General features: G+C 43.9%; 1 protein-coding gene across 2 annotated transcripts; it reads right to left on the minus strand.

The window, feature by feature from the left end:
- Positions 1-717: 717 nt before the first annotated feature.
- FADS2 (fatty acid desaturase 2) lies at positions 718-27,616 on the minus strand. Of its 2 annotated transcripts, XM_068684907.1 has the most exons (13): positions 27,215-27,616; positions 22,163-22,273; positions 21,212-21,409; positions 20,751-20,852; positions 19,764-19,889; positions 16,283-16,343; positions 15,710-15,786; positions 15,383-15,480; positions 13,084-13,180; positions 11,009-11,088; positions 9,980-10,105; positions 8,748-8,820; positions 718-3,957 (listed from the first exon to the last, which is right to left on the minus strand). In XM_068684907.1, the coding sequence occupies exons 1-12, from the start codon at positions 27,419-27,421 to the stop codon at positions 8,769-8,771; spliced, it is 1,335 nt and encodes a 444-aa protein (XP_068541008.1). In that variant the 5' UTR covers positions 27,422-27,616; the 3' UTR covers positions 718-3,957; positions 8,748-8,768. The 2 variants fall into 2 exon arrangements, with proteins under 2 accessions (XP_068541008.1, XP_068541006.1); XM_068684905.1 differs by lacking the exon at positions 718-3,957 and having other exon boundaries at positions 6,302-8,820; positions 27,215-27,615.
- Between the last annotated feature and the right edge of the window lie 283 nt (positions 27,617-27,899).

Consider the following 27,899-nt stretch of genomic DNA (forward strand, 5'->3'; position numbering starts at 1 on the left):
GGCAAGGTAGGTAGGGACCTCACCTGTGACACCGAGCAGGGACCTGTTTCCATTCCTCCCCATCTCCTGGGTCCCCTCCCTCCACCCTGACAGCGACAGGGCAGGGTGTCCCCCGATATTTGTGGCATATTGCCCCGGTGCCTTTCCCTCAGGCATGGCAGGGAGTCGCCCCAGCAGTCTGACTCTTGCTCACACACCCTTTGTGCCCGATCTCTCCTCCCTGTTTTGCGTGTGATTCAATTTCATACCACACTGTAGACTGATGAGACATGTCTTTGCTTTTCACTTATGGATTTCTAGCTAAATAGAAATTTTAATGGGCTAAGGAAACGAGAAAAAAGAGAAAAGAAAATAGAAACCTATAATTTCTTTTTTTTTTTTTTTTTTTTTTTCCTCTTTTCCCATGAGCCAGGATCAGGCACCACTGAAAAGTGTATTTTTTTTTTTTTTGTGGTAAGTTATTTAAAACAAACACCACCACCACCCCCAAACAACAACAACAACAAAAAAGTCCATCACAACTTAAACAAATAGTCCCAACTAAAAGTGTGCACTAAATGTCAAAGTGTATGGCATTTAAATGGGGAACTGGGGGAACAAAACAGGGAAGAGTAGGTGACTTGTCCAAGGTCAAAGGCAGAATCTGATGCTGCCGAATTCAAGCCCAGACATTGTTTTCAGGCAAATTGTGTTGTTTTTTTTTTTTTTTTTTTTGGCAACAGTATGAAAGGGATCATGGAGGGATGCTGTCATGAAAAATGAACGCTCTAATTCTGAAGTCATCCTGAAGGTGTTTTGTCCTCTAGCCATGTTGCACTGAATTTCAGTTACATACAATACCAAATTAGATGTTTATTTTTGTTAATATTTAGTGAGTTTAGCCATGATCTGGGTACAAGAATGAGCAAGTGATTGGAATCAGTGCTGGCAGCTGAACAATAATAATAATGTCTATGCTTTTTTCTTCCCCTGGACTGATGGTGAAGACTAGACTTTGCTGCTTATGTCCATTTGGGGTCATGAGTATGGCCCAAAGGTCTGTTGACTTGCAAAGGGCTACAATTTCAAGTCAAGAGTGCTTGATCTGGAGTTACGTATAGGACCAGGCCTATAAGTAACCGGAGGTGGTATATTTTCCTGATCTGGAATGTTGCTTGGCACAGAAAAGGGCTGAAATTATTTCATAAACTGCAGTATGGGCTTCTGCTGAGAGGGCAGTAAAATGGCACAGACTGAAAAGATGTAAAGCTTCATTAGTATATTATACAAATGTGCAATTATTGCACGTTATTTGTATATTATACAAACGTGCAATACCCAAGACCCGTGCACAGAGGCTCTGGCTTTGATATGGTCACTGCTCACTACAATAGCAAGCCCAAATCAGACAGACAGTACAGTAGGGTGGTTGTGTTCTGCATGAGATGGGTCGCTGATCAGTGCCACAGAGGAGTGTGGATGTGGGCACAAGACAGCTGTTCTGCTTGTCTGATTCATTCATTAGCTTCAGCTACACCCTTTGCAGCTAGGACATGTGCAATTACAAGCAATTACCGTGATTAATCTTCTCATTGTCATCTAAATTCAGCACCTGGCCAATAAGGCGTGTAGCTGTCTGCGCTAAGGACAATGCTTCAGGCAAGGGTTATACCCCTGTGTAAGGTTCCCTTTCACTTGCCTTTTTCCCACTCATTTCTTGACAGTCTTGAGTTTCTGCTGAGCCTTCCTTGTCTTTTTCAGCTTGACCTGAGTAATCTGTTTGATGTTCAAACATCAGTTGTGAGCTGTCAGTGGGAGAGCTCTGCTACAAAATTGCACGGTCTTTAAGGCAAAAAGCCATCATTCAATTCAGTGGAGCAAAAAGCCATCATTCACATCAGCAGATCTTCCTCATATTTGCAACCAAGCAACCTCTGCAGTGGTTAGATGGCACCTTGATTTATGAAAGAGATTGCTGACTTTGGATCTTGATTGAATCAAGATACTGCTCTTCACATTGAAGTCTTGAATGCTGGATACATTTATCTCTTGGTATCTCACAATTAACCCCAGGCAGGAGTAAAACTCCTCTAAGTGGCTAATTCTGATCAACAAGTGCAGCACAAGATATTGTGGGCTTGTGCAAAAAAATGTCTCCAGCAAAACCGGGCTTTGGGCTCTGTATTTGTCCTCAGCTTTTTGCTGGCCATCTGGAAATGGACACACATGCTGTCCAGTTCTGTAGCTGGCTGTTGGATCCCGGTCTCTTTGGGGTGCTAGGAAAGGTTTTTTTGATACAGAACAAAGCAGTGATTTTGGAGTTGTTCAGTGATTAGAGAAGGCTTTGAATTTAATGCCTGATTGCCAGGCGCTCCATTCTCTTAACGAGTCCAAAAAAACCAACCCCATTAACTAAAGATAAAAAATCAGATAACGTTAATTTTATGGTTCCATTTTATATTGCTGTTTACACATAGCATTTGTTACCGTAAAAGCTAACTTATCCTACCCATAATCACTGGACTTGCACCAGGATATTTCAAGAAACAAACTTAACTTTCCTTACACGTCATGAATCGGCCTGCGTATATTTGAACAGGGTCCCAGTTATGGGAATTTTTCTGCATTTCATTTTGCTGGTCACTTCAGGGTGTGTGTTTATACTGGAATGCATTTTAGTAGCCGTTTCCTTCGAGTTAGGCTTGCCAACAAACTTCTTGTCTTTGTTCTTATTTCCAGTAGTTAACTTTGTTGTTTAACACAGGTAAACAACAGAGAGAGTTTTAATGTTCCCAGAAGTAGAGTTATGTGCTTCTTAATGTAATTGATATGATAGAGTAATAGTTGGAAGGGCACTATGGTTATTTAACCTTATATTTATAGGGAAAAGTGAAGTATATAGTAAATATTGCAGCCCTTGGTCTGTATCTTTGAACTGTTGGACTAGCATCACTAATATTTTCCTGTAAACCCATATAAAAATAGACATGTGCTATCTTTATTCAGGATTATAGAAGACTATTTTTAAACCAAACCTTTTGAATGATGCAGATTTTCAGCTTGAGTACGCTGCTATTGCTCAGACAAAGTGAATTGAGACAATTCGTGGCTCAGTCTATGAGGCACGTAGGAAAGATTCCTTCACAGAGAAGACAAACCACCCACACTGCAATCTCAGCCGTGTATTTATGTTTAACTCAGTAGATTTCTCACTCTGCAATGGGAAATAAGTGAGTTTATCCTGTAGCTCTTATCTGTGTAATTGTTTTCATGTTGTTTCTGGTTAATCTTTATCCACACCCATCCTAATTCTGTCAGCAAGTAAAATGTAAAATATATTAACTTCTGTACATAAATGAGACCTTCTCATAATTATCTTCTCCTCTCTGTGTCACTCAGCTGTCTTGTAGTGGTTCTACTTCAGCAAGAGGCTGAGCAGCACGACAAACTGCTTTTTAGCCCTTGCCAATTATAAATCTCTCTATTCTTAGGACATTAAGCAGCTTAAAGAGAGCTGGAACTGAAGACCTGGTTGCCTGGCATATGAGTATTTAACACAAGAGTTTTAGGCATGTTTTATGTTGGTTTTGTGCCTTAGATTCCTTACTATACATGTGCATAGCAAGGGAGGGAGGAAATTGAAGGGATTAATTTCAATTTAGGGGAAGTTTTAATCACTCACAACCGATGAGTTGAACTTTGGACAAGCAGAGCTGAAGTCTGTGAAAGCTAAGATTTGGAGAAGTGGGTAGCTTGCCACATTTCAGTTAATACTTGCAGATTCCCAGGTACAAGTGCTGTAAAATCAGGAAGTGTTTCAGTATGGCTGGCATAGGTGGCTTGAGTGTAGGCATCTTAATCCAGGATGTGTGCTCAGAATTATCAGGTCCTTGTTCCCCTTCAAACTCTGCCGTGTAGGGATGCTCGGAGGTTCTGGGAACAGTTGCGGCAGGGAGGAAAGCCAGATGATGTATCAATCTGCAAGAGTTTGTTTTTGTGTAAGAGCCTCTTCTGTTTGTATTAGGGGATTGTGTTTACTCTAGGATCAAATAAAAGTCCTAATAATGGAGCAAGGTGGGGTCATTTTCTGTTTTGAGTTCTATGACTCCTCATGGAGTGCTTTCTGTGCAGAATGAGTTTACTTATGAAGCAATTAATGTGTACTCAGGGAAAGTGGGGTATTGATTTAATGGAACAGATAACCACAGGCTGTCCTCCTCTGACTTTATCACTTGGTCGTCTGATCTGGGCCAGCCTATGTGATTCCTACTCACAGGCTCTGTCCATTGCGATGCGCCTCTGCAGCTGGCGATTCAGTTCAGGTAGGTTTATTTGCAAGGACAGGCTCCCAGTTCCATTAAATGTGGCTGCACTGAAGCCTCTGGGCTGACCCGAAGCCCACTGACTCCATTTGATCAAGCTGCCAGTTAGAAAAGCCACTGCAAGCTGCTTGCTACAGCACTGTAGCAAGCCATTAATAGGCAGAAAAAATTGTCTTTCAGACAAATTCCAAGAAGCTTCTACAGAAGTTTTCATGTAATTATTTCTTTTTTTCCTCCTCTGCCTCCCTGAAGTGTCTAGAGACACTTTTTTGAATGTTTAGGCAAATCTTTCTCAATGGAAATAAATCATTTTCTTTGGTGCCTGTTCCCAAGACAAGGGTAACCATTGCTACTGTTCCTGGGCTTTGCGATGGGTAGCAGAGAAATCTGTCTATTGTCAATGCCATAACAGTAATTTCATTTATTTCACCCTGTGCAATGGAAAAGAGGCTTTCCACAACAGCACTGCAGGGACTCTGGACGTGACTGGAAAAAACACATAAAGCATTTTTTATGGTCAACAAATGGTTATGATTTTAATGAGCCATGAATACACCAGGAAAAAAAAAATTCACTTTGGGTTACTGATGTGTTTTTGAAGAATGAAATAATCGGGAGCCATCATACGAGGAATGTGGGTTTGTTTTTTTTTTTTTAACAACTTCTAAAGAACATTTGAGATGTTAGGAAGGCTTTCCTAGGAAAGCATCTACTGGAAGAGGCCACGGCTGGAGCATGGTCATTTTTACAGATAGAAAAGGATGTCTTGGCCCTAATGAAGAGCTAAAATTCAGTCCGTGTGATCGGAGAAGAGAATGCATCCTCTGCATCCCCTGTAGCAAGGAGATGGGGCCTGAAGCTGTGTCCTGAGGGGGCTCTGCTGGTGCTCTGAGCCTCCCAAGCTTTTTTTCAGTAAAAAGTCAGGATCTTAGACTCTTCTAATTCTTGCTTAAAGGAAAATCTCAGTGTGAGTACCCTCATTCCCACCGTGCCTCTCCCTGAAAACATGGGGCTACATTCCTTGTTAGTTCACAGAGCTGGCGCTGACCCATGGCCTTGGCTAGAATTAATTTCTGTTTGCTGAAGATCTAGGTCACAGTTTTAAGCAAGCTTAGCCACGTTTCTCCCAGCTCCGTCCTACTCCTTCCAAAATACATGCCCGTATCTCTCCTGCCCAGAGCTTTCTGTTGCCTTCCCTGCACTTGCTGTAGTTAATGCCTTTCTCCTCCAACCCTCTCTGAACATGCTGGTGCTCCAGCCTGTGTGCCAGGCCCTGCTAACAAGCGACTGAAGAGAAGCACAGTCAGTCATTTCCTGACTATTGTTGCGTTACTGGACCTGAGACAAGCCGTTGTTTCTGACTCACAGCTTCTGTATGCTGGCAAGTGCTCCTGCAGCCAGCGACGTGGCTCAGATGAGTTTATCTGCAAGTCTTTGCAGGTTTTTCAAGAGAGAAATGAAATCCCATTCATTTTCAGAGAAACTACTGAGTTTTAGGGCTCAGCTGGAGCAAAACCGTGCTTGAATTTCAGTGCTTATATAATTTTGATGGCTGATTGGAAACTGCGAAGGGAAGCTCACCCAGGAGGGCTGCATTTTGCCCTGGGGACAAAGCCATGCAAGGCCACATGAAGTTTACATCCATCCACGGCCCAAGTTTGCAGTTTTAGCAAAACTTCTTGAACAGCTGTAGCTCAGATTTTATAGTGCTACTTACAATTTTAACAAGGCAGATTTCCCCAGATTTCCTTTTTTTTGTTTGTTTTGTTCAGGAGTCTGTTTGATCTGATTAATAGATGGAGAGCTTGTACATTAAGGTGCACATGTAACAGTTTGACTTCTATGATATTGGCTGGGATTTTTTTTGGAGGGAGGGGAAGAAACTGCATGAGTAATGCTGCCAGAGAAGCTTTGCCTGAAATAGTCACCGGCTTCTTATGTTTTCACAAGGCAAACTTTCTGAACATATAAGTACAATGAATAAAAGAACAAACTGCTGGTTAAGAAGTGTTGGTGACCTGTTCTTTGCAGAGCAGATCCTTTTGTCTTGCAACAGCAAGAACAGTGCATGAGACTTGGAAGTCACTTCTGACTATGACATTACACTTTTATTTTTTATTATTTTTATTTCTGGATTTGAGCAACTGAACAATTTTTTATGAAAAGGGAATTTTTGAATGTCTGAAAAAATCACGTAGCAGGGAGAAGAGCTAGTATCAAGATCTATCCCGTCCCTCCTTTCTTCTCTTTTGTACCTTGCCCTAAGGTCTTGGGGGGGTAGGGGTGGGGAAGTCCATTTGCCTAAGGTTTTTCCTTAGGCAAATTTTTCTTCTGTAGACTTGCAGCATGGTTGCTCTCCTAGAACTTCTCAGGTTCTTTCAGCCGTCATCAGCTGTAGCTGCTGTCTGCTAGGCACTGTTAGGCCAGGCTGTTGGGTTGGAAGCACTTTGGATTTTTAGGAGAAAAACAGTCCTTCCAGCAGGCAGGTCAGAAGCCAAGCTGCTAAAGCAGCACTATTTACCTAGGCAGAGGTACAAGTTCCCTGCAGGAACGTTTGTAGGTGTAAAAGGGCTAAAGGTTTCCCCAAGACAAAAGGCAAGATAGACAAAAGAGGACAGAGCTAAGGAGGAAGAGGCATCTGTACGCAGGAAACATCTGCTTTGGAAACAAGAACCGAATGAGCAAAAAAAAAATACAAGCTATCAGAAAAATAAGCTGAGTGTTTAAAAGATTGCACCGCTGGCGAGACAGCGTGTTTGTGGTAGAGGCAGTGAGAGACATTGAAGGAGTCAGAAACAAATGGACATGGTAAGGCAGCCTTAATAAAGCTAACCACAACTGCCTGCTACTGCCTGGCTGAGAGGTTACAGCATCCAGCAGGACGTGACTGTGTATGGTGTTAGAAAGAAGTATAAAAATTCCTCAAATTCTGTTCAAGCTTTAGACACCAGCAAGGTTTTGTGCTAACTATTCGTGGTGATACTCAAGTGAGGGGTGACAAGAACATGAAGGTAAGCCCTTTGCACACCTCAGGTATTAGGAGCTGGGTTAAGTTGCAGTCCTACCTACGAGTTTCCTTTCTGTAAGCACAGGAATCTCATCTGGATCTCCAAAGTGGGAGGTGAGAATGTGGTTTTGGAGGTGTCTGGCCACAGCCCTGGAGTTGTCTCTGTGTGTGCAGAACCTTGCTGATTCCCTGGGGCTTTATTAGCATGGAAGGACTTGATAGTGAGAATCGAGATTCAGGATTGAATAAAATAATGAGCTGTGCAAATAATTAATGTATCCTTGCATCACCAACACAGCCTGGTCAATTCTGTTTTCATCCACCTCCCCAGAGGTCCTGGGGGAGCAGGTCGAGTGGTTGGGGAGCTCCTTCTTGGTCTCAGGACAAGGACACGCAGTCCTAGCCTCTGACCAGCAGAAGCAGTCTTGGTGTATGTCAGGTAGGTGCAGACAGGCAGAATTGGGTGTTGAAGTACGCTGCCCAGCTGCTCTTGCAGGTGAAAAGACCATTTGTGTTTCCCCTGGAGCATTGGTGCAATCAATAAGTTTTGTCTTATTTCCAGTTTGATTGTTTATGAGTAAGTTACTGACAATTAAAATGCTCTGCTAGGCCTGGTGCTCATTAAAGGAAGAAAATAGACCCTCTACCAAAAGGAGATATTATACCACGTAAACCCAGAGGTTTTTCATGGGAACTTACAAATAGGGCTAGTGATAAAAATACAGACACAGTCCTGTATTAAGCACCCTGACCGAAAGGTGCTGAGATGTTAATGGTTCAGGGTCAATATCACAGCTTTTACTGAAGTGCTGCTATGATTAGAGAAAGAAAGGCAGGAGAGGAAACAGAGAAACCAACAAAGGCACAGTAGGGCTCAGAGCAGGACTGAAAGCCGCACCATACAGCAGCTGCTGGTCCCCACGGAGTGTGATTCCTGCGGGCAGAGCTGGCAGGGAGCACAGCCCCCCTGAGCTCCTGTTGTGATGGTGAGCACAGACTGAGTTATTTTGAAGTGAAACTCTTCTGAGTGCCTCTTTTGCACAAGCACGGATTAAAAAAAGGCACGAGGTGACACCCAACAAGTCATATGTGCCTGTAAGTCAGGGCTTGTGTGTTCTAGGTAGAGCTAGAATGAATCTTTAATGAAGAGAAAGTGGAGGGCAGATGGTAAATGCCCCCTTTTTAGATCCTCCTCTCCAATCTACCCCAGCCTTCCATTCCGTGCGATGCAGGCACTGGGTCTCATCCTCTGAAGACTATGCTGAGCACGTTTTAAATCTGTCTGGGTTTAACTAGCTGCCTGAGCTCATACCAGTAGCAGTTCACAAGACAGGAAACTCCACTCAAACTGTGCACGTAGATACAGACTGAAATCTAGCAGTAAAAGACACGCGTGATTCCCCCCCTCACCACCCACCCCAGCCCTCCCGGTCACTCACACCCCCCATTAAGCTTCATGTTCACTTATGGAGGTAAGCGTCCAGCCATAGATCTCCAGATTTCTTTAGGGACCTGTGGGAAGAAAAAAAAGGAAGAGAAGTTTGCTTGGCTTGTGAATCTTGCCTCTGTTATTTTGTTCCTACAAAGGATTAGTCTGTTACTGAATCTGGGCATGAATCCTTCGGATATTAAATGTCTTTTCTCGGTATATCAGCTATGGTAAGAGGAGCTAGCTGTTTTGGTGTTAAAAGTTTCAGACTCAAAGAGCAAGGTCTTCAGGTGATGCCCCTTGTACCAGCTGTAGTTCCTCCTATACCAGCTCTGTTGGGATGGCAAGCAATTGCTGAGGTGCTTACTGTAAACTTGCATAGGAATGTGAACTCTGCCTTGTAGGGTACTGGCTATAATCCCCCTGTGTCTCAGTGTTGGGTGGATTTTCCTGTGCTGATTGCACGATGGGGCCAAAGGAGGGTTGGGAACAGTTTTCAGCCCTTCTGCATCTTGGGGCCAATCTGCTTGGATTTGTATTTGATTTAGAATGGCTTTCTTGAGACTGACTTAGGGGAGGTCCATGGACAGCAGAATAGCTGCTTATATTCCGTGCCATGAATTATTCCCCTTGGGGTAACCGAGTCACAAACACGAACACAGCCTGCCTGAGGGTGGTCTGTTAGACTAATCTTCACCTCTGCTCTTAGGGAACAGTCCTTTGCTGCTAGCAGGGCTCAAATAGGAAATGCCATGGGCTGTAACCTGATTCATTCCCCTTTGATTCCTCAGTTTGCAGCCCGAAGATGTGCTGCCAGCTTCCAAAGGCAAGAATCACCAGCTATCAGAACAGCATTTAAGAAGGATAGAGCTTAAAAATTCCCTATGAAATCAGTTTAGTGCTGATCTGATTGCTGGTTTCACCAAGTACTTTGACAGCAGCTGCTCTGGGGCTAGTTTTTTCTTCTCCCATGACGTTGTGAAGCAGCTTCCCAACTGCTGTCACCTGAGGCTGCTCCACTCTATCAGTGGAGCTGTGTCACTTCTGCTGAAAAAAACCACACATTTCTGCAGGTATTTATTGGATTGTGATATGAAGGTTATTGCCCTAGTGAAACCAGGTTACAAAATACTGACATGCTGTCTTTAAAGGGTCTGTGGTGTCCTGAATTCTCTGTAGGAACATACATAGGATGTTTATATAGCAAGGAAATGCAGGCTGCAGGAATTAAAAGGACCTTACCCAACTATGTCTACAAATGCTTTTCCAAGAGGCTTCTCTTCATATTGGACTCCGTACTTGGCACATAATGACTTCACCAAAGGTTTGACTTTCCAGAAATTGTGCCGTGGCATTGTTGGAAACAGGCTTGAATAGAGAGAGAAAACAAACATGAGAAAACTCTAGAGACTAATCCCAAGGGATGGGCATCTTTGTCTGCATCCTCATAGGGGCTAATTAATAATGTCTCCTCCTCAAACTGTACAAGTAGACAAAAGAAAAAGAGGCAGAGAGATCCATGCTTTACAGTCCTCTGCTTCCAAGTAGCTCGTGAAAACTGAATGCATTCATTCTGCTGCTGTTGTGTCTCAGAACAAAGCTGTGTTCAAGAGAGAGAATGAAAGTCAGTTTATGCAGAAAAGGACACAGCTGGAATGCGAGGGGAGCAGGAATGAGGAAAGAGCTGTCTGTTTCCTTTGGGCAGAACTCATTTTCTTGCCAGATTGGATAGTCAGTGAACCTGTTTTCCATCCCTGGAAGCTTGTGGAACTGAGAAGCAGGTATTAGAATCTGGGATCACCTTGCCCTGTACATTTCAATGAAGATTTCCTAAGTTGGCTTCCAAAACAGTCAGCTTTACCCTAGAAGGCATCTCTTTTATATTTTGATTTGTCACGGGTAATGGGAAGACCGGGCATGGCCCTGGTTTTAATATGTTTCCTGAAACCTGGTGCTCAGCGGTGTATGCAGTCCTACACAGGTGCCTCCAGCTATGAAACGCTGAAGTCCTTTTAGTCAGGGAGAGGAAATTTTTGAAATGGATATGAAAGTTCAAGTAGTTAGCTTAGGATACAAGTCCAAAGCATCTATATCTTGTCCAGGCCCTGTTTTTACCATGAAGGGTTGGAGCAGGTGATCTCTGGGACCTTACAACCTGGGCTTTTCTACGATTCTGTCTCATCTCACATGTCTTTAGCAGAGTTTTCCCTGCCTCAAGTTCAGTGTTGTGACAACCTGGTAATGACCAAATGATGCTGGGTCCATACTCACTGGTGCTCAATTTGAAAATTCAGGTGCCCGGTGAACCAGTCATTGAAAAAGGACTGCTCGATGTTGCAAGTGGCTGCCAGCTGTGAAGGCAAGAAAGCAGCAGTGAATATTAGTGAAGCCTCGCCCTGAAATCAGCACAAAGCTCCTCTTCTCTGTGCCAGGTAAGAGAATGAAATGTGTCTTACCCCACTGCTGAGCTGTCAGAGCGCAGAAGGCTGCCCTTCTGAGCTACCTGATCGCAGCAAGGGCAACTTTAATCCTCCTTCAGGGATTGCTGTCAGCTGTTGTGCTGACAGTGCCTTTACAGGTTTGAACAGTGGTCAAAGGACAGGGAAACAGTCCCATTTGGTGACACATCAGCCCAACTAGAGGCTCCTAAATCTCAGCCTATCTAGTTGAAGATCAGATGGTTAAAAACTTTACCAAGATGGGAAATTGAGGAAGAAAAAACACAGGGACGCAGGAAGCCTCCTTTCCCCATCCCATTTGGTTATCATCTAGTGTGCTTTAAGTGTTAAATCTGAATAATAGAGAAATATTTCTTAGCTACCCCTGCTATTGTAAAAAATATCTTTGATTGCAAAGTTAGGTAGTCTTAAAATCCTCTTGGACTTCTAACTGGCTAAACCGTGATTGCTACACGGTTACCACAGGAAATATATTCTCCCCATCCCTGAAGTTGTCATAAAATTGTGTCAGTGTCAAAAAGGTTTATCTCTTTCTGTTTCTTTTCCTTTTTTTTTTTTGGTCATACCTACATTTGCTCCCTGCCACGTTTTTGTTCATAATCTTTTGCTTTCGTAATACTCCCCCCACCCCATCACTCTTTCTTTCCATAAGTATATGAATCTACTAAGATTTACATGATTTACATACTTATTTAAAAAAATGCTTCAGTGTTTTAGTGAATCATGGCATAAGGGAAGGAAAAGCACGGATGGGAAGGCTAAACAGAGGGATCTAGACAGGCTGGGCTGAGGCCTACGGGATGAGGTTTAACAAGGCCAAGTGCCGGGTCCTGCACCTGGGGCACAACAACCCTAAGCAGAGCTGGGAGATGAGTGGCTGGAAAGCTGCCTGGCAGAGAAGGACCTGGGAGTATTGGTGGATAGTCGGCTGAATATGAGCCAGCAGTGTGCTCAGGTGGCCAAGAAGGCCAACAGCAAGCAGCCTGGCTTGTAACAGAAGCAGTGTGGCCAGCAGGACCTGGGAGGTGATCGTCCCCCTGTACTTGGCTCTGGTGAGGCCACACCTCGAGTGCTGTGTTCAGTTTTGGGCTCCTCACTACAAGAAGGACATCGAGGTGCTCGAAAGAGTATTCTGTTATTCTGTAATTCTATGAAATTGCCTGGCAGACTTTGAAAGCCCGTGTTCAAGACCCCACTAACAACCACAATTACTACTTATACTGGTTAACGTGAGGTTATTTCTTCTCCCAGCTCAGTTACACAAAACTCATATAGCCAGTGTCAAAGCTACTGTCACTGTCCTCTGGGGCTGAATGGGACTTGGTCTACTACAGATAAGAGGTATTCTTTCAGTGCATTTATCTTACGAGGCGATAAAGAGATTCATAAAGCAGCTGGTTTTTATTCCAGTCCTTATTCCCTTAGAAAACTATAAACTTTAGAAATATACTGAGCTCTCTCTTAACTGGGGTTGATGTATTTTCAGCACATTGATTTACAGCAGCCAAAGATAGCATTTAGCGTTAACTGTTGATTTTAATTGAGGCTCTTCTATTTGCTCGTGTGTGCCTACAAATACCACAGGAAGGTCAAATCATGCTTGAACCTGATCCTGCCTCAAATCAGAAAGAACAACAAAGAAATGTTTTGATTGTCAAAGTTAAAACAGAAGTTTGGGCTTCCATGTCTTGAATCAGCATTACTGACTCTGGGAGAAGAACTTTATGGCACAGGTCATGGATGGAGACTGTGTACTAGTATTTTGTATATTTTCAGGGGAGAATTACTTGGGAATAGTGGTAATCCATCCATTGTTTTTGAGTATATTTCTAATCCAGTTTGGGGTGAGAGGAGTCAGAGATATTCTTTTCCCTCCCAGTTAGTTACCTGGGAGCTGAGCCAATCTTTGTGTTTCTCAGAATCAATTTCCATTGGAATGTGATTCATCTGGGTGACCCACACAAACCAGTGACTCTCCAGAAACCTTTAGAAACAAACAGAGAAAAAGCACAACAATTGATATTGCAGACCAGGATCTCAGGTAATCTGGGGTTTATAGGGAGCAGCAGGAGATACTGCATGTGAGGAAAGCCTTACTCCAAGGTATGGAAGTAAACAACCCTCTACCTAGGGAAACTACAGAGAATCACTTCTGCAATGAATTTCTGTCTTTATAACTCTGAGACTAATGCAATTATGATTACCTTTGCAGAAGGACATCCTACTGAGCTATCCCTCTCCTTCCTCAGAAGTAGATTGATCTTTCTTGCTAATTTTGCCTTTCTGTAAGTAAGGGTGATCCAAGTACTTCAAAACAAAACAACCGAGCCCTGATTAGAAGTTCTCTGAACTATTTTTATTTTTGCAGTTGCTTGCTGAATACAGATTATTTTTAAAATCCACCTGCCCATTGGTGTTAACTTTATCACACTGGGGGTCCCACCTTTGCTCTCTGTACCTTTACTGTAATTCTGAAGTCTGACCTGGGCTGGCAATCACTTTAAAGTGGCTTATTTGATGCTTATGGTAATAAAACTACATTTTTAGCCCTTGTAGAACGGTCTGGAGCAATGCACTTTACCCAATGCAGGTTTTCTACGCTGAGACTGAGATGTATGCAAGGTAGTTATCCAGGAGCATCTTTGTTCTAGTCTTTAGGCTTGATTTCTAAAATAGCAGATGATCTGAATCTCTGCTTTCACCAGCAGTAATTGCATATAATCACAGACTGGAGTAAGCTAATTAGAGTGGTTTTGGAAATGTTTCGAAGTCTGGATTTTGATGGGTATTTGTTTTTCCTCAGTATTTTAGTCTAGCTTCTAGAGGATGAATGAGACTGCTCATGTCATGCATCAGCTATTTAGAACAATCTCAACTTTCTACAAACTACTCGTGCCTAGGGTCAAAAGAAAACTAGATGTTTTTGTTTAACTTTATACCCTACATATTTTGATTGAAAGTGAAGACCCTCCTTACGTATCCTTATTTCTCTGAGCAATGGGAGAGCTGAGTACAAAGGAACATTGTTCCCTAAAGCTCCTGGGGCTCTCCTCTTCCTGACTCAAGTATAACAGAGCTATTATTAATAGGGAACTATCTCCTGATGAATCTTCATGATTAATTAGAAACAATTTTGCAAGGGGAATATTTGCCTTCTTGCATTTTTAGCTTAATCAAAACATTAACATTTTTGAAATAATAGGTCAGTTGTTGTCAATTTGTCAGCTTGATTCCAGACCAAAGATGTTGACTATGCATTTACACAAATGTGTGTATTTTGTAGTTCCCATTTTTCTTCGGACTGAAGTGGTTTGAGGCTATGAAAACTTAAGTCATGAACAGTGACATTAATTTTTTTTGGAGGCAAATCTTCATGTTTTATGAAGGTTTTTGTGCATCTGTTGCTATTTCTTTTTACTCTACATTTATTTATTTAGAAAATATTTTTCACTGTGATGAAATGTTTTCCTAAAACTAATGCTGGCTGTGGGACTAAATGCCATTCTTTGGTACTAGCCAGAAAAGCTGCAGATATCACATACAAGACAGAAATATGTATTCAGTGCTGCTACCTGGAATAGCGTAACCATTCAGTGAGTAAGCCTACAAAGCCCTGCCATGCCTGATTCATTTTGGCAGCTTTGGAGGGATAGGACTGGAGTGTAGGGGCAGAAACACTGATCTGTGGTGTGAATGAAACAGCTTTTGGAGGCCATGACCTCTGTGAAGAAGCAATGATGTGTGCATGTAATGTACAGGCCATGCATTCTCCTGCACTGGGAGAAATGGTGAGCATTTCACTTAAAGTGCTCAGGAGGGCTCCTGAATTACCTTCCCAGTGAGCTGGGAAGAGGGAGGCTTGAAGCACTTTGTCCAGCTTTAGACAATGTGGAAAATGCATGGAAGTGTTGGAATCAGGCGTCATGGGGAATGAGGAGAGAAAGGAGCATCCTGGCTGAACCATAACAAGTGCTGAGCTCCAGCTCCAGCTCTGCGGAGAGGAAACAGCACTGGGAGACGATATGGAGAACGCGAGGCAGTGAGAATACCCAGGATAACGCACAGTGAGGTAAATGACTGCAAAGAACCTAAACGGGCAAGGTGTGGGGCCCATAGCAGAAATGAGCCTTGCTCAGCCCAAGGCTGGAGGGAGGGGAGAGCAGCAGGGAGCTCCCGTATCTCCTACCTGACAAAAGTGAGGAGAAACAGGGATCCCAGAACGCCATAGAATGGGATGTATGTGATGAAATAGCGCATGTAGTAGCTGAAGGCCCAGGCTAGGTCCTAGGGGAAGACAGAAAACATCAGGCATCTCTTAGCCTATTTCATACAGCATGGCTCTGCTGGTAATGGTGAGGACATTGGGAAATTAGCAGAAAAGTGTGATCCCTTCATACCCTCCCTTTGCCAGGTCTCTTTGTGGTGGAGAGATGTCTGGCCACTCTCCCTACTCAAGTGTAATTTCCTACGAGCCAGCTGGACCCCACAAACACTGACAAAACATTTCACTCACCGCCCAGAACCTGCGCTTGATCATGGTTGAGATGATTTGGATTTGGAAATACACGGGGATGAGCAGAGGTGGGAAGACTGCAAAGCAAAGGGAAATATTTTGGACATCAGAGAGGCAGGAAAGCGCGTGACGTGAGAGTGACCCAGTGATTTAGGGACTGTTTCAAGGAAGTCCGAGCACTGGTAATGGAGGTGATGTACTGGTGATGGGGGCAGTTGCCTTTCGGTGAAGAAAGGAGGCTCTGGTTCACAAGTGTTCATTTTGACTTATCAAAGAGCATCAACAAACCACATGCAGTCATTACATTGAGCCTCTCACACAGAGATTACTTCCCAGTCTCAATTGCTTGCCTAGCTGGCAACGTGAAAGACACTTGGATATCAGTGAGAAATTCCCAGCAGTGAGAAATTTAGAGACCTGCACAGGTAGACCATTAATGAGATCTTGGGAAGGGCAAGACGAGTTGAGACTTTAACGAGTTGCTCTGCTAACACAGGAGGGGCTGGAAAGGTCAACAGACTTTCAGTTCCCCTCACCAAAGGGAAAAAGGAGGAGCACGGTGCAGATACTCACTGAAGAAGAAGTACTCATGCTGGTGGTTGTAAGGCAGGTACTTCAGCTTCTTCTTGCCGTACTGCGGGACACAGATAAGAAAGCTCAGTCTCGGACTATGACCCCCACATGTAAGAGAAGATTCCCTGCAATGCTTCTTTATTGTCTGGAGAGTTCTGACTGAACTCCCACAGCAGGAAAGCTAGGAAGTGTTTTGCTATGGTTAAATATCATGACTTCATAATTGTGCTATGTGTAAATTCCTTTTTAAAGCCTTCTGTCTTGATGTTCAGATAATTTCTTGTTGTGCGCTTGGGGGCATTTCCGTGCATTTCTACACCTTCTGCCATGCCTGCAGCTGTGCTAAGACTGCTATTTTCTTTGTTATTATCAACACAAATTTTATGCATAGAGAAATATGACCTTAGGTAAGTCATTATGCAGGATACCGATGGCAGAGCAAGGCAGTGAACCTTGGCTGGTCTTCCATGCAGATGTCCTGCCCCGATCCATTTTGGCTTCTGCAACCATCAGCCCCATGAGCCCTGGTGGCTTGTAAAACCTTACTTTACCAGCAGTGGGAAAACCAGTGCGGCCCTTTGCTCATGTAACAATAACTCAAACAGATATGTTTAAATCTACAACGTCTGCGTCACTGGTTTGATATGGTAAGAATTACAGTGGTGTCACTGAGAGAGGTTCTGCACTGATTGCTGGTTAGTGTGGTTCACCTATGGACAGCAGACACAGAGAAGCTCCCCCAAAGGCAGGTTTAGACCTTTGTTGCATTCTTGCAGGTGCCCATTTCTCTTCAGTGAAAACAAGGAGCCAAGAGCACCTGGTCTCCTAATTGTATCTTCTTACCTAGAGCTACGCAGAAGTGTCTTTTTTTTTTTTGAGCTCTAACATTGTCAATACGAGGAGCTAATTTGCTGTGAACTCACATGTTTTGCTTCCAGCATAGCAACTTGCAGTGAGTGTAAGCCTCGTAGCACCAATAAATAAGCTGTAGCACATGGAACTTAGGGCAGTGCATTCAGGTGCCTGCACCCTGTAATGGGTTGTACTGGAAGTCTGCTGCAATCAGGAGATTACTGGTATCAGTGGATTTTGGAAGTGAGGATATACTGCTACAAAGAGCAGCAGGAAAACAAATATGTAACAGATTAAGTCTGAACAGTGATGGCTGACCAAAGAGGAATTGAATTTCTCCCTATAGTTCCTAGTGAACAGCTGCAACCGTCTCATTAAACTTCACGATGGGATGTTCTGGTTATACAGTAGAAAGAGCTTCCTGGTAATCCTGAGGGTTGAGCGTGGGACTGGAGAGCCCAGTGAATTTCCAGTATGCTTGCTGGTCAGAGCAGACCAAAAGAACAGGGATTATAAACAGTCCTCTTTCCACTTGTACTACATCTTAAAAGCTAAGGTCGTGGTGACCTCCTGGCCGATTTGAAGCAATACAGCTGGTTGTTCCCTGAGTGTGTGTGCAGATATCTATATAACTGCCCCCTCAGATGTTTCTGACAGATCCTGTGCTGCTGCTCTTTTTTGGGTTTGTCCTCTGATATGCATTGCCCGTGTGGGTCTCCTGCACAGGGAGGCCCTGTGAGCTTTGCCTGCTGTCCTCAGACCATAAGTCACCTGAACTGTGTTATTGTCTAGCAGAGCTCCCCCCTATTTTTATTTTTATTTATGGCCTCTGACTTGCTTTCCCCATTGCTTCCCTCTCCACTTGTCAGTTCCTTCCCCCTGGGCTGATCACCAGCTCTGTGATGTCCATTCATTTCCATTCTGTTTTCCTCTGTCTCTCTACTCTGTCTATTCGTGGTCACTAAAATTTTGGAGCCTGCAGGAAATAGTGGCTAAACTTTGGGCAATATAAGGTTACTGAAAAGGAATTCACTGTGCTCTGAGATCTAAAGACAGTCTGCTTTGGATCATGTAGAAAAGGATTATGTGCAAGTGTGAGAGAATATTGAGATAAACTGACACTAACCTACCATTTTAGATATATGAGAGAGACCTAGTTTTCCTTGTTATTACAGATGCCTACATCTTCAGTTCTTCCTTTAAGTGGTAGAATCACGGTCTACTTTAAAAAACAGTTTTCAGGCACAGCATTTTCCAATGGGATGTACCAATACAGTGAGGAGCTTAATACTGATTTACATGCTCTAGATACTGGCTTTTGTATACTCCAGAGGTCTTCCATTTCAGTCATATGCAAGAGACCTTTCTGCCTCTTAAATTCTGTGTGTGCAAGACATTCTCTATACATGACCATACATCAGCACGTGTGTCCCCAGCATATGTCTGGGGTTACTTTCTTAATAGGGTAAAAGCTGAGAAAGCATTAGTTTTTTTTTTTTTTTTCATTTTATATTTCCCTGTGCTGTACTTACTGCAGATTTGTTGGTGTTGGTTTTGTTTTAGGTAGAAATGCTTGTTGTTATTATTTTTTTTTTAAAGACCAATGGTTTATTTTCTTTGTGTAGGCTTTTGTAAAATAAACTGTAAGTATTTTGGCTCTAGGAATGGACAGGTGGAATCAAAATACCTTGACATGGCCTGTTATTCAGTGGGTACATAGTGTAAGAAAACAGTTCTAGCTGATGACTGCAGTAACCTAGAGTAATCCAAAGAGTTCACATTTGGTCTGGTCCTGACCCCACTTTTTGGGTAAAATGTAAAATTCAGGGTTAGATGATGTCTGAAGATCTCCGCAGTGAGGTAGGAGTGTGATCATTTGTGACTAGCTTCTACCAGCAGAAACTTTCCATATACTTTACCTGTTCAAATCAGATCAGCTTTGATGGCTTACACCCTCAGATCAAGTCAAAATCTCCACAGATTGTGCTTCAAGTAGAAGAAGGGAAAAAAAGAAAAAGAAAAAAGAAGAGAAAAAAGGAGAAAAAAAAAAAAAAGGCAGGAGGAAATTTCTGTGTGTATGCAAGCAATACAGTATCCCCGCACATGCATGGCAAAGGCTCCAGTGGACAGGACATTGACATTGTGAAGATTGTCTGGAGCACAACTGGGGTAATATTGGAAGATATTTTCTGTGGAAATGGAAGATCAGTTTTGAAATATTCATGATGAAGTACTGAGAAACACCACATTTTCCCCTTACGTTGATATTTCAATACAGCAGAATGAAATTTTCTTTAGCAGTTTTCTACATTCTTTATGGTCCCAGCTTCATGGCTTTTCCCAAGCTATCCCCAAATATTTTTTCCTGTGAAATGGATAGGGAACTATACAGTCAATCCTGCTCTTCAACCCAAGGTTTAGGAGGGTGTAAAGGCCAAACTCCTGTCAGACACTGACAGACGAAGTCCCTGGGAGAAGCATGTCCTTTTTCAGCATTGCTGGAAGTCTTGACTACGTAAGTCATGTCCAGCAACGTTCACAAATTTCTGTTTTTTTTTTGCACAAGCATTCGCTGAAGCCCTTTGGGATAATAGTTTTCCACTTTTTTTTTTTCCCCACTTTGCCTTACCTCAACAGGCTGTGTATCTCCAAGGACAAAAACATGCAGCATGTTCACGTCTGGGTCTTTCTTGAATATGTTGGGCTTGGCATGGTGTTGGAAGTGACGATGGTTCCACCAGTTGGCAGAGGCGCCCTGGGCGGATACAGGGAGTTAATCCATGCAAAAGCACAGCTCCTCTAGTGGCAGTTGCGTTAAAACAGTGCAACTCTGATTGTGCCCAAACTAATATTTGCTTTTGTAATAGCAGTAGGCGGCTGTGGTGGCAGTTACTATGAGACTGCTGGTTTTAGAGGGCCCGTGCCAGCTATGCCAGACTGCTTTGCCCTCACTAAAGATCAAATAATTTGAAAGAACAGGCCATAAAGCTACACTCGGTGACTTGCATCTCACAATGTCTTCCTACAAATGAGGTTGCTATTAATAGCTGAATGGTAGGCTATTTCCACTTGGTGTCTTACTGACTGTTGCTGCTGCTTGCCCTCTATTGAGCAGGAGGAGCCAGGAAATGCAAAGACAGTTTGGGAGAATGGGCAAAGGTATGTCCTACCCTGCTTAAGTTCCTACTGCAAGTGGGTGCTGAAATGCTTGTCTGCTTTGGACCTTGCCTATGATTTAATTCTGATGATACCTGGAATGGATGGGATATATCAGGATGGGACACTTAAAAAATACTGAAGCTTAGTGGGAAGTAAGTGGAAAATATGACAGGGTGTTAAAACAGTGTTTTATGCAATTTAATGAGCTCTGTCCTCAGCTGCTATAAATTAGAGCAGTTCTACTGAGGTTGGTGGAATCGCTGTGTTCTGTAACAGCTGTAGTTGTGCTCTCATCTCTCTCTCTTCTATGCAGCAGCTCCATGTGCAATTGCTCACTGACTTCTCCTCTCTGCATCTGCTCCCTGTGGAAAGGCTGAGAGCTGCAGTTTCCTGCTTTGATGCAGTCAAAGCGGCTGCAGCTATTTCCACAGTGCCCTGTGTCCCCAGTGACCTTTACCTTCAGGTGTCCAATCACAAACTTGTGGACGAGGTGGTTCCAGGAAGACTTCTTGAAGACAGACAGATGTCCAAAGTCATGTTGCAGCCACCCTGCCTGGGCCTGGGATGATGGAAGATAAATCAGATAAGTGTTTGAATGTTGGCAGGCTCAGTGCTGAGACCACATCCCTTGGGAGCCTGAGTGCTCAACCACCCTCTTGGTGAAGAACCTTTTCCTAATATCCAGCCTGCGGTGTTATAGATGATCTTCAGGGAGAAGAGATCAGTGCCTCCATCTCCTGGAGAATGAAAGGTGCAAGAGGCAAGAAAAACGTGTGATGCAAAAGCACCAGGGGCAGCCAGAAGGCACCATAGGGGCAGATGTGAATGTTTTTCCTAGTTCCTAGGTCTAACAATAAAAGTTCAGTGCACGCTGACCTCCTTGAGTACCCGGTATGCTCTGTGCCTACTGCTTCTTACCTGAGAAGTTGCAAGGATGAACGCAAGGAGGAGAGTTGTGATCCAGCCGGTGCCGAAGTATGAAACCATTAGCCAAGCCAAAGCTTCCAGTGCAATGATATGAGCCAAGTAAAGTGAGAAGAACAAAGGGCTTGCTCTGAATAAATTCATGTCCTCTGCTGTCTTCCTCAGGGTCCGGAAATCCTCCACCAGCTGGGGCTGCAAATGGACACATAAGACACAGCATGCAGCGTGTGGGTAAGTCTGAACGTGTCCAGGGAAGGCTCCATCCTAAGGACCGTGGCTGTTTCTTGCTTTGGTTGGCTACTCCAGAAGTAAGGAAGTACTAATCTCCATATTCACACTGCTTTCTAGCTTTCCATAGCACTTTCCTATGAATCAACACCCTGGCTGGCCTCAGCCTGGGTCCTGACCTTTTGCACCCTGAGCTAGGAGAATTCTGTGAATCAGCAGCACTACCTTGCTATGTCATCATATCTGCTGATGACTCTAGTCTGAAAGAGCTATACAAGTATTAAAGACAGCTGGAGAATGAGAGAATTCAGTCCTATTACTTAAGCATAATTCCAAACCTTCTGTGATGAGCACCCAAGGGCTGGCTGAAGGATATGGGATGGATGGAAAAGGTACTTGTTGGGTTGCTCCTTCTTAAGCACACCTACTGAAATGGGACATCTGTTTCACCTCACTCATGAGTACCTATTGCTCTGCCACTCATGGCACAAACACCTGTACAGAAGTCTGAATGTTTCAACTCCGTCTCACATTTTTATCCATGCACATTGCTGCACAGAGGTGTTCAGCTGCTTTCTCTTTCTCTGCAGCTGCCTGTACTGAAGACACCTTTACAATCTGTCTGATGTTTTTTCCACATCTTGGAGAACATCCTGAGAGGGGAAAAAAGTGGTGGAGTATGCCCACAATAAACCCCAGCTCAGAAGAAATACTCACATTTTTATCTCGATCTTGGCTGGGTTCCCCTGGAGCAAGCTCTCCGATCAGTAATGGCTTGAGAAACTTTTGCACCAAGGTGGGATTGATATGGAAGGCCTGGAATGCATCCTGGAACAGAAATGTGAGTAAATGTGAGATTGAGGACTAGCTGGACTGACTTCCATCTCTGGGATTCAATGCAGTACTGCTACTAGAGAAGATTTCTGCTGGAGGCTGCTGAATTTGCTTACCTGTAGAAAGTAAACAGCGAGAACTGGGATGCTATCTAGACAGATGGAGAAAGGCACCTCAGGAAACTTCCTAAGCACCTAAATACCTAAGTCCTGCTAATTCCTTTGGAAGGCAGGCCAGTAGGAGTTTGTGCAAATCCCCTCCGGGATATAAATACCCTTTGAAAGTCTGCTGCCTGGAGGCAATTCAAGAGAGGGCGTTTTTAGAGTGTGTTTGATTTGGTGTTCACCTAAAGCATATGGCAAAGTGGAAGAGAATGAATTTATCTAATAGATCACTATAGGTTTTGGTTTTACTGAACAAGCTCTTTGGTATACCCTCAAGGGTATTGATAATAAGTGCAGGTCCTTTTGGACCAAAATCAGAAGAAAAAAAAAAAAGAAGCTTAACCCTATCAAGGTACTGTTATGTATTATTTTTAATTCCTTTTCTTCATATCTAAATTTTCTAAAATTGACCATCTCAGACCCTGATTATTCCATGCAACATCATTTATGAATCTGGTGTGCTAACTATATCTTTTTTTTCTCTATTCCTTCCTCATTCCATATCTTTTTGTGTATCTGTGCCCTGCAGATACGTGATGAGAGCATATATTTGATGTATCTGCTGCTAGTGAAGTCTTGCACATCCCTCATTTCACATCACTTGAATTTTAACCCCAAAGGTAGTAGTAGGGACAGAAAGTTCACCAATTATGATCTCCTTTTCTCATTGCATTGAAATCCCTATATTGTTCATTTTATGAGTAAGGGAAATACAACTGGAGTATTGTCAAAAACAGAAGTCAGAAGTACCATGCTTCAGCCTTTCTTCCTTTGTCCCATTTTCTAACCACGGACCAGCTAAATCTCACCTCTTGTTCTGAATGGGAAAGGCAGATTGTAAAGTGCTCATTGTGTCTAGCTGACCTTCCTGTGAGCTGAATTCCGCTGATAGGCCAGCTCTGGTGTTTGTAATTACCACCAGCAACTTTGGTTCCAAAGTCCTCTGAAACTTTCAGCTTATTCCAAGATTTAGGGTTGAGCCTCAAAGTAATACTTGGACCATAGACATTTCACTGTAAGAGGCAGGAGAGTGAAAGCTGGTCTCTGCCACTTAGCTTGAAGTTAAAGAAATAATATATGAGAAGAGAATCAACAGAAGGATGGAAAGAACAGGTTTTTTATTTTATTAGTGTATATATATGTATAAATATTAATAAAGATTACAAAAGCCTTAAAACGCCAGAGGCCATGGGGGAAGATGCAAAAAGGAGAAAAAATGTCATTGCAGCAGATGGGGGAGGCAAACTGAAATGCACTGGACTTTTCTAGTTACTCTCAGCTCAGCTCTCATGACATTGCTAAGTGTCCAAACTATCCCATTCGGAAACAATTTCAGAAACAAAGCGATATCTGTTATCACGGGGGAAAGTTTGGATGGGTTTGCCCTGTTCTACTCAGGAAGACTGCCACACTGGCAAAACTTATCCCAATTTCAAGCATGAGTGGGACCAGTGCTTTCTGATTGCATTGTGTTATTTATTGGTGTTACCTTCTTGGTGCCAAAATGAAGGTAAAACTCCAGGGCCAGCAAAGCTGTTACTGCAGTTTCCTTGGTATATTTTGGTATATTTCCTTGGTATTGAGTTTCCCTGGTATAATTTGCAGAAGGTGTGAAAGAGGAAGGAAGACCAGGGAGAGTGGGGAAGTGAGTATCTGACTGTACCTGCTGCAAGGTTGTACCATTTTGAGGTGAAAAGTATGACAGGTAAAAAAAAAAAAAAAAAAAAAAAAGGAGAAGGGTAAAGAGGGAGAGGGTGAACACTGAGGAAGCACTGAAGAATATTCTCAATATTGTTCAAGTTAATGGGGGAAAGCCATCTTTGGAGGTCTGGCTGGCTACCTCCTTACCTCCATGATGGAGATCACTCAGATTTATGTAGTGTTAATGGCAAGGTGACTCAGAACAGCAGCTTCTGCCTCACTGCCTAGAAGGTATTTCTGTTCACCTAAGGCTTCCCTGGCAGCAGCACATCTGTTTTCTAAACATGCTCTGTCATGACTTTTCTGGGGAGAGGTCTCTTCCATCTCTGAACCCTTCTTCCTTGGTTGGATGAAAAGTAAAGGTTGAAACTGGTCAGAGATGTAAGCATGCATGTCAGAGCACAGTTCTTACTTAAAACTATATATTACTGATCTTCTACTTCACTGCCATCTTGAGCTTATTCCATGAAGAAAGTAGGAAAGTTTCACCTTCACTGGGGGGTGGCTGAAAAATAATACTCATATATCACTGGCATAGGTAGAGGATGAGATTTTTCAGTATAGTCTCCAAGCATGAGACAGAGTATCATATCCTAATACTCCTACCATCATCAGGCAGAAAGATATGGTGAAGGAAAAATTGCTTTTTGATTTGCTATATCTCATGTGTCTCCTTTACAAATAGGTCCTGAAATTTGTAATTGTCCTCAAACCTGTATTGGAGGAGATAGAGAGCAAAAGGTGGAAGATACACTCTGGAAAATGCCACGTGATATTTACATCTGACCTCTCAGTTTGGTGGTCTATTGTCCAGGTAAGCTGATGTGTCTTATGGGAAGTGGGAATTGTTCCAGCTGCGTTTTGTGGAAAAAAGCTTTACTTTATTGAGGTATGAGCTGTACACGAGCATCAAAGTACTCATTGCAGTCAATGCAAAGACATTCTTTCACATCCTTGAACATTCCTAAAACAGAGGCTGGAAGGTGTCTGTTCATATTCTAAGCCTTGTTCGTTTACTGAAAGCAATTGTGCATAACGTGATGCCAGAACATGTTCTCCCAGACTGGTGTGCTGTAGCAGTATCCTAAAGTATGGCCTAAAATGAATGAACACCCAATATTGTTAGTACTTGCAGGGAAAATTCATGTGTAAGCTAGCCTGGGCTCTCTTGACTTGATCAGCATCAGCTGAACATGCTGAGCATAAAAGCTGTCATGGAGCTTTTCAGTCAGCTATCTTGTGAGCATCCTGAGATGAATTAGCTCACATATCACCAACCAAGTCATTTTAGAGCAGCCCCAGCGTGGATATAGAGTTCAGTGAGTCTGTTTGTGGGCAGTCTGCGATAGATTGATACACCTGATCCTCTAGAGTATTGGTAAAAGATAAACGGAGAAGTAGCTGAAGTTCCTTTGGTGCACCTTTGCTGGACTGTAGGTCCTAACTGCATGTGATGCTAAGGGGAATTCCAGAAAGGTGAAAGCCATTCAAGAACTAGGAATGAAAACATGTTGAACTGAGTTTTTATCATTGCCTTTTCCTCCTCCTAAGCTCTTCCATTTGTGAGATCTTGCAACTCAAAATGAAACTTGTTAGTAAAGCCTTGGCAGACTCAAGGACAAGGATTTCTCACTCTGAATGCAAGAATTTATTTTGTATTAAAATGTGATTCACCATAGGGAAGTTGGAATCCAGATACCAATTCCATTTTAGTGCTCGGGATGGAAGGGACAATTTCAGAGCACTCTTAAGACCGCGTCTTCTTGGAGTATGCTCTGAGTATAGTGAGATGCAAGGTACTCTGGAGAGGTGGTAGGGGAAGCTAGAAGGACCAGCAGTAGCAGACTCACAAATCTGATTCAGTTTCCCTTGCAAAGATCAGAGACAAATACACTAGCAGATGATTTTCGATTTCTAGTGGAGGTATTAAAGTGCATTCTTGGGGACAGGAGCCCAGCTCCTCTGATTTTAGCAGTACCTGCACTTATGCAGCCTAGAGAAAATCCTCACCCAGCTACTTCTTTTGGAGGGAGAAAGCTTTTCATTCAGAGGTTTTTCTGTAAGGGGACAGGAACACTAAAATGCATCTCAGTGCTTTAAGGAAACCAGTGGAAAATAACCACAAACCTCAGACAGATGGAGAAGGAAAGGAAAATGTTAGTAATTCTTGCCGATTAATTCTGTCACATGCACAGCCTCCTTCTTGATAAAAGGGTTAAGAGACGTGGCAGATACACAGTTAAAGTTACAGCTTGATCCCTTCTGCTGTTTACCATGCCCATGGAAAAGCTCTGAGGCAGCTTAAATTTGTTAACTCTGGGCTGGTGCTGGGGGTGAGGACACGCTCCCTGTACGCGCTTGTGAAGTAGGTGGCTTTGGGAGAAACTTCAGACAACACTTTCTGAAACACTTTGTTCCTTTTTTTTTGTTTTTAAAAGTTGCTGAAACACGAGAGGCAGCTGAAACAAGCCAGCTATGAAGCGTAGGAGCAGCTGTAGCAGCAGAAAACTTTTTTTTTTTTTGCCCTGTAGAAACCTGCAACAACATTTTCTCGAGAATTCACCACAGGGAAAAGGCTAAAAAGCTCCTTGTTTGAAAGCCTCAAGCTCACACTGTCCAACAGAAGCATCTTTGAAACGCGGGCTGGACTCTTTTAACCCTTTCTTGTGTTTGTTTTCGGTGTAGCTCGCGTAACTACGCCCTGGAGAGGGGAAGACTGGGGACACTTGGATTATGAAGCGTCGAAAGACAGCACAGACAAGAGACAAAGACAAGCAGCAGGGCTTAAGCAGAGCCGAGCAGTTTTTACCAACCCACTCTTCCAGATGTTATTGCCCATGGCTGCAGGGAGCTGGCTGCCCAGGCGTCGCATGGATGCGCGCCCAGCGCTTTGCTCCTCGGTGCTAGAGCAGAGCTGAGCTGCAGGTGGTAGAGAGCTGGGGGAGAGGGAGGCTGTGCAAAAAATAACAATAATAATCTCGTTCTCAGTAACCCTGAGGATGGCAGTGACCTGTCAGAGGCTGCTGGCGAAGCCTGGGGGCAGCCCCGCGTGTGTCCGTGCGCTCCTTACCGTGGCATCTTCCCCGGCGCAGTGGCTGATGACTCGGTGGCCCCCCGGGTGCCTGTGAGCCCACTGGGTGACATTGTACACCTTGCGCTCAATCACCAGCCACTTGTCCGTCCTCAGGTTGTGCTTCTGGATCTCCTCCCAGGTGTAGAGGGGGATCTGCGCCTTGCACTCCCCCGACTCCTCGCTTTTCTCCCCCCCTTTCCCCATTTGCCGGCCGCTTCTTTGTCTTCTGGCCGAGCGGGGGGGACCTGGCCGCGCTGCCCTCGCTCGCTTTCGCTCAGCTGCTCCCCTGCCCTCTCCCTTTCCTTGCGCTCATGTCCTCCCTTCTCTTTGTCTCTCGGCTCTGGAGCCGGCTCGGAAGTGCCCCCTAGGCTAATTTTCCCGGCGCTGATGTACTTTCACCTCGCACACAGCCCCGCTCCGTGGGAAGCTCGGCCCATTCCTCCCCCCGCTCCCGCACCCCCCGCACCCCCCGCGTCCTGCATTCAGTACCGGTGAGGTTTCCCCCGGCATCAGCAGAGCTCCTGCACCAATCCCGGCCCTCCCGAGCCCGAGCAGGTCCCTGCCATTGGTCTCGGCCGATCTTTCGAAGGGCAAAGCCGGCAGCCGGCCAGGCTGCGCCGCCAGCCCGCGGGGGTGCGACTTGCGCCGGGGGGCGAGCAGCGCTGGGGCAGGCACCCCCTCT

This window comes from Anas acuta, chromosome 5 (assembly GCF_963932015.1).
Source record: "Anas acuta chromosome 5, bAnaAcu1.1, whole genome shotgun sequence".
Classification (NCBI taxonomy): Eukaryota; Metazoa; Chordata; class Aves; order Anseriformes; family Anatidae; genus Anas; species Anas acuta.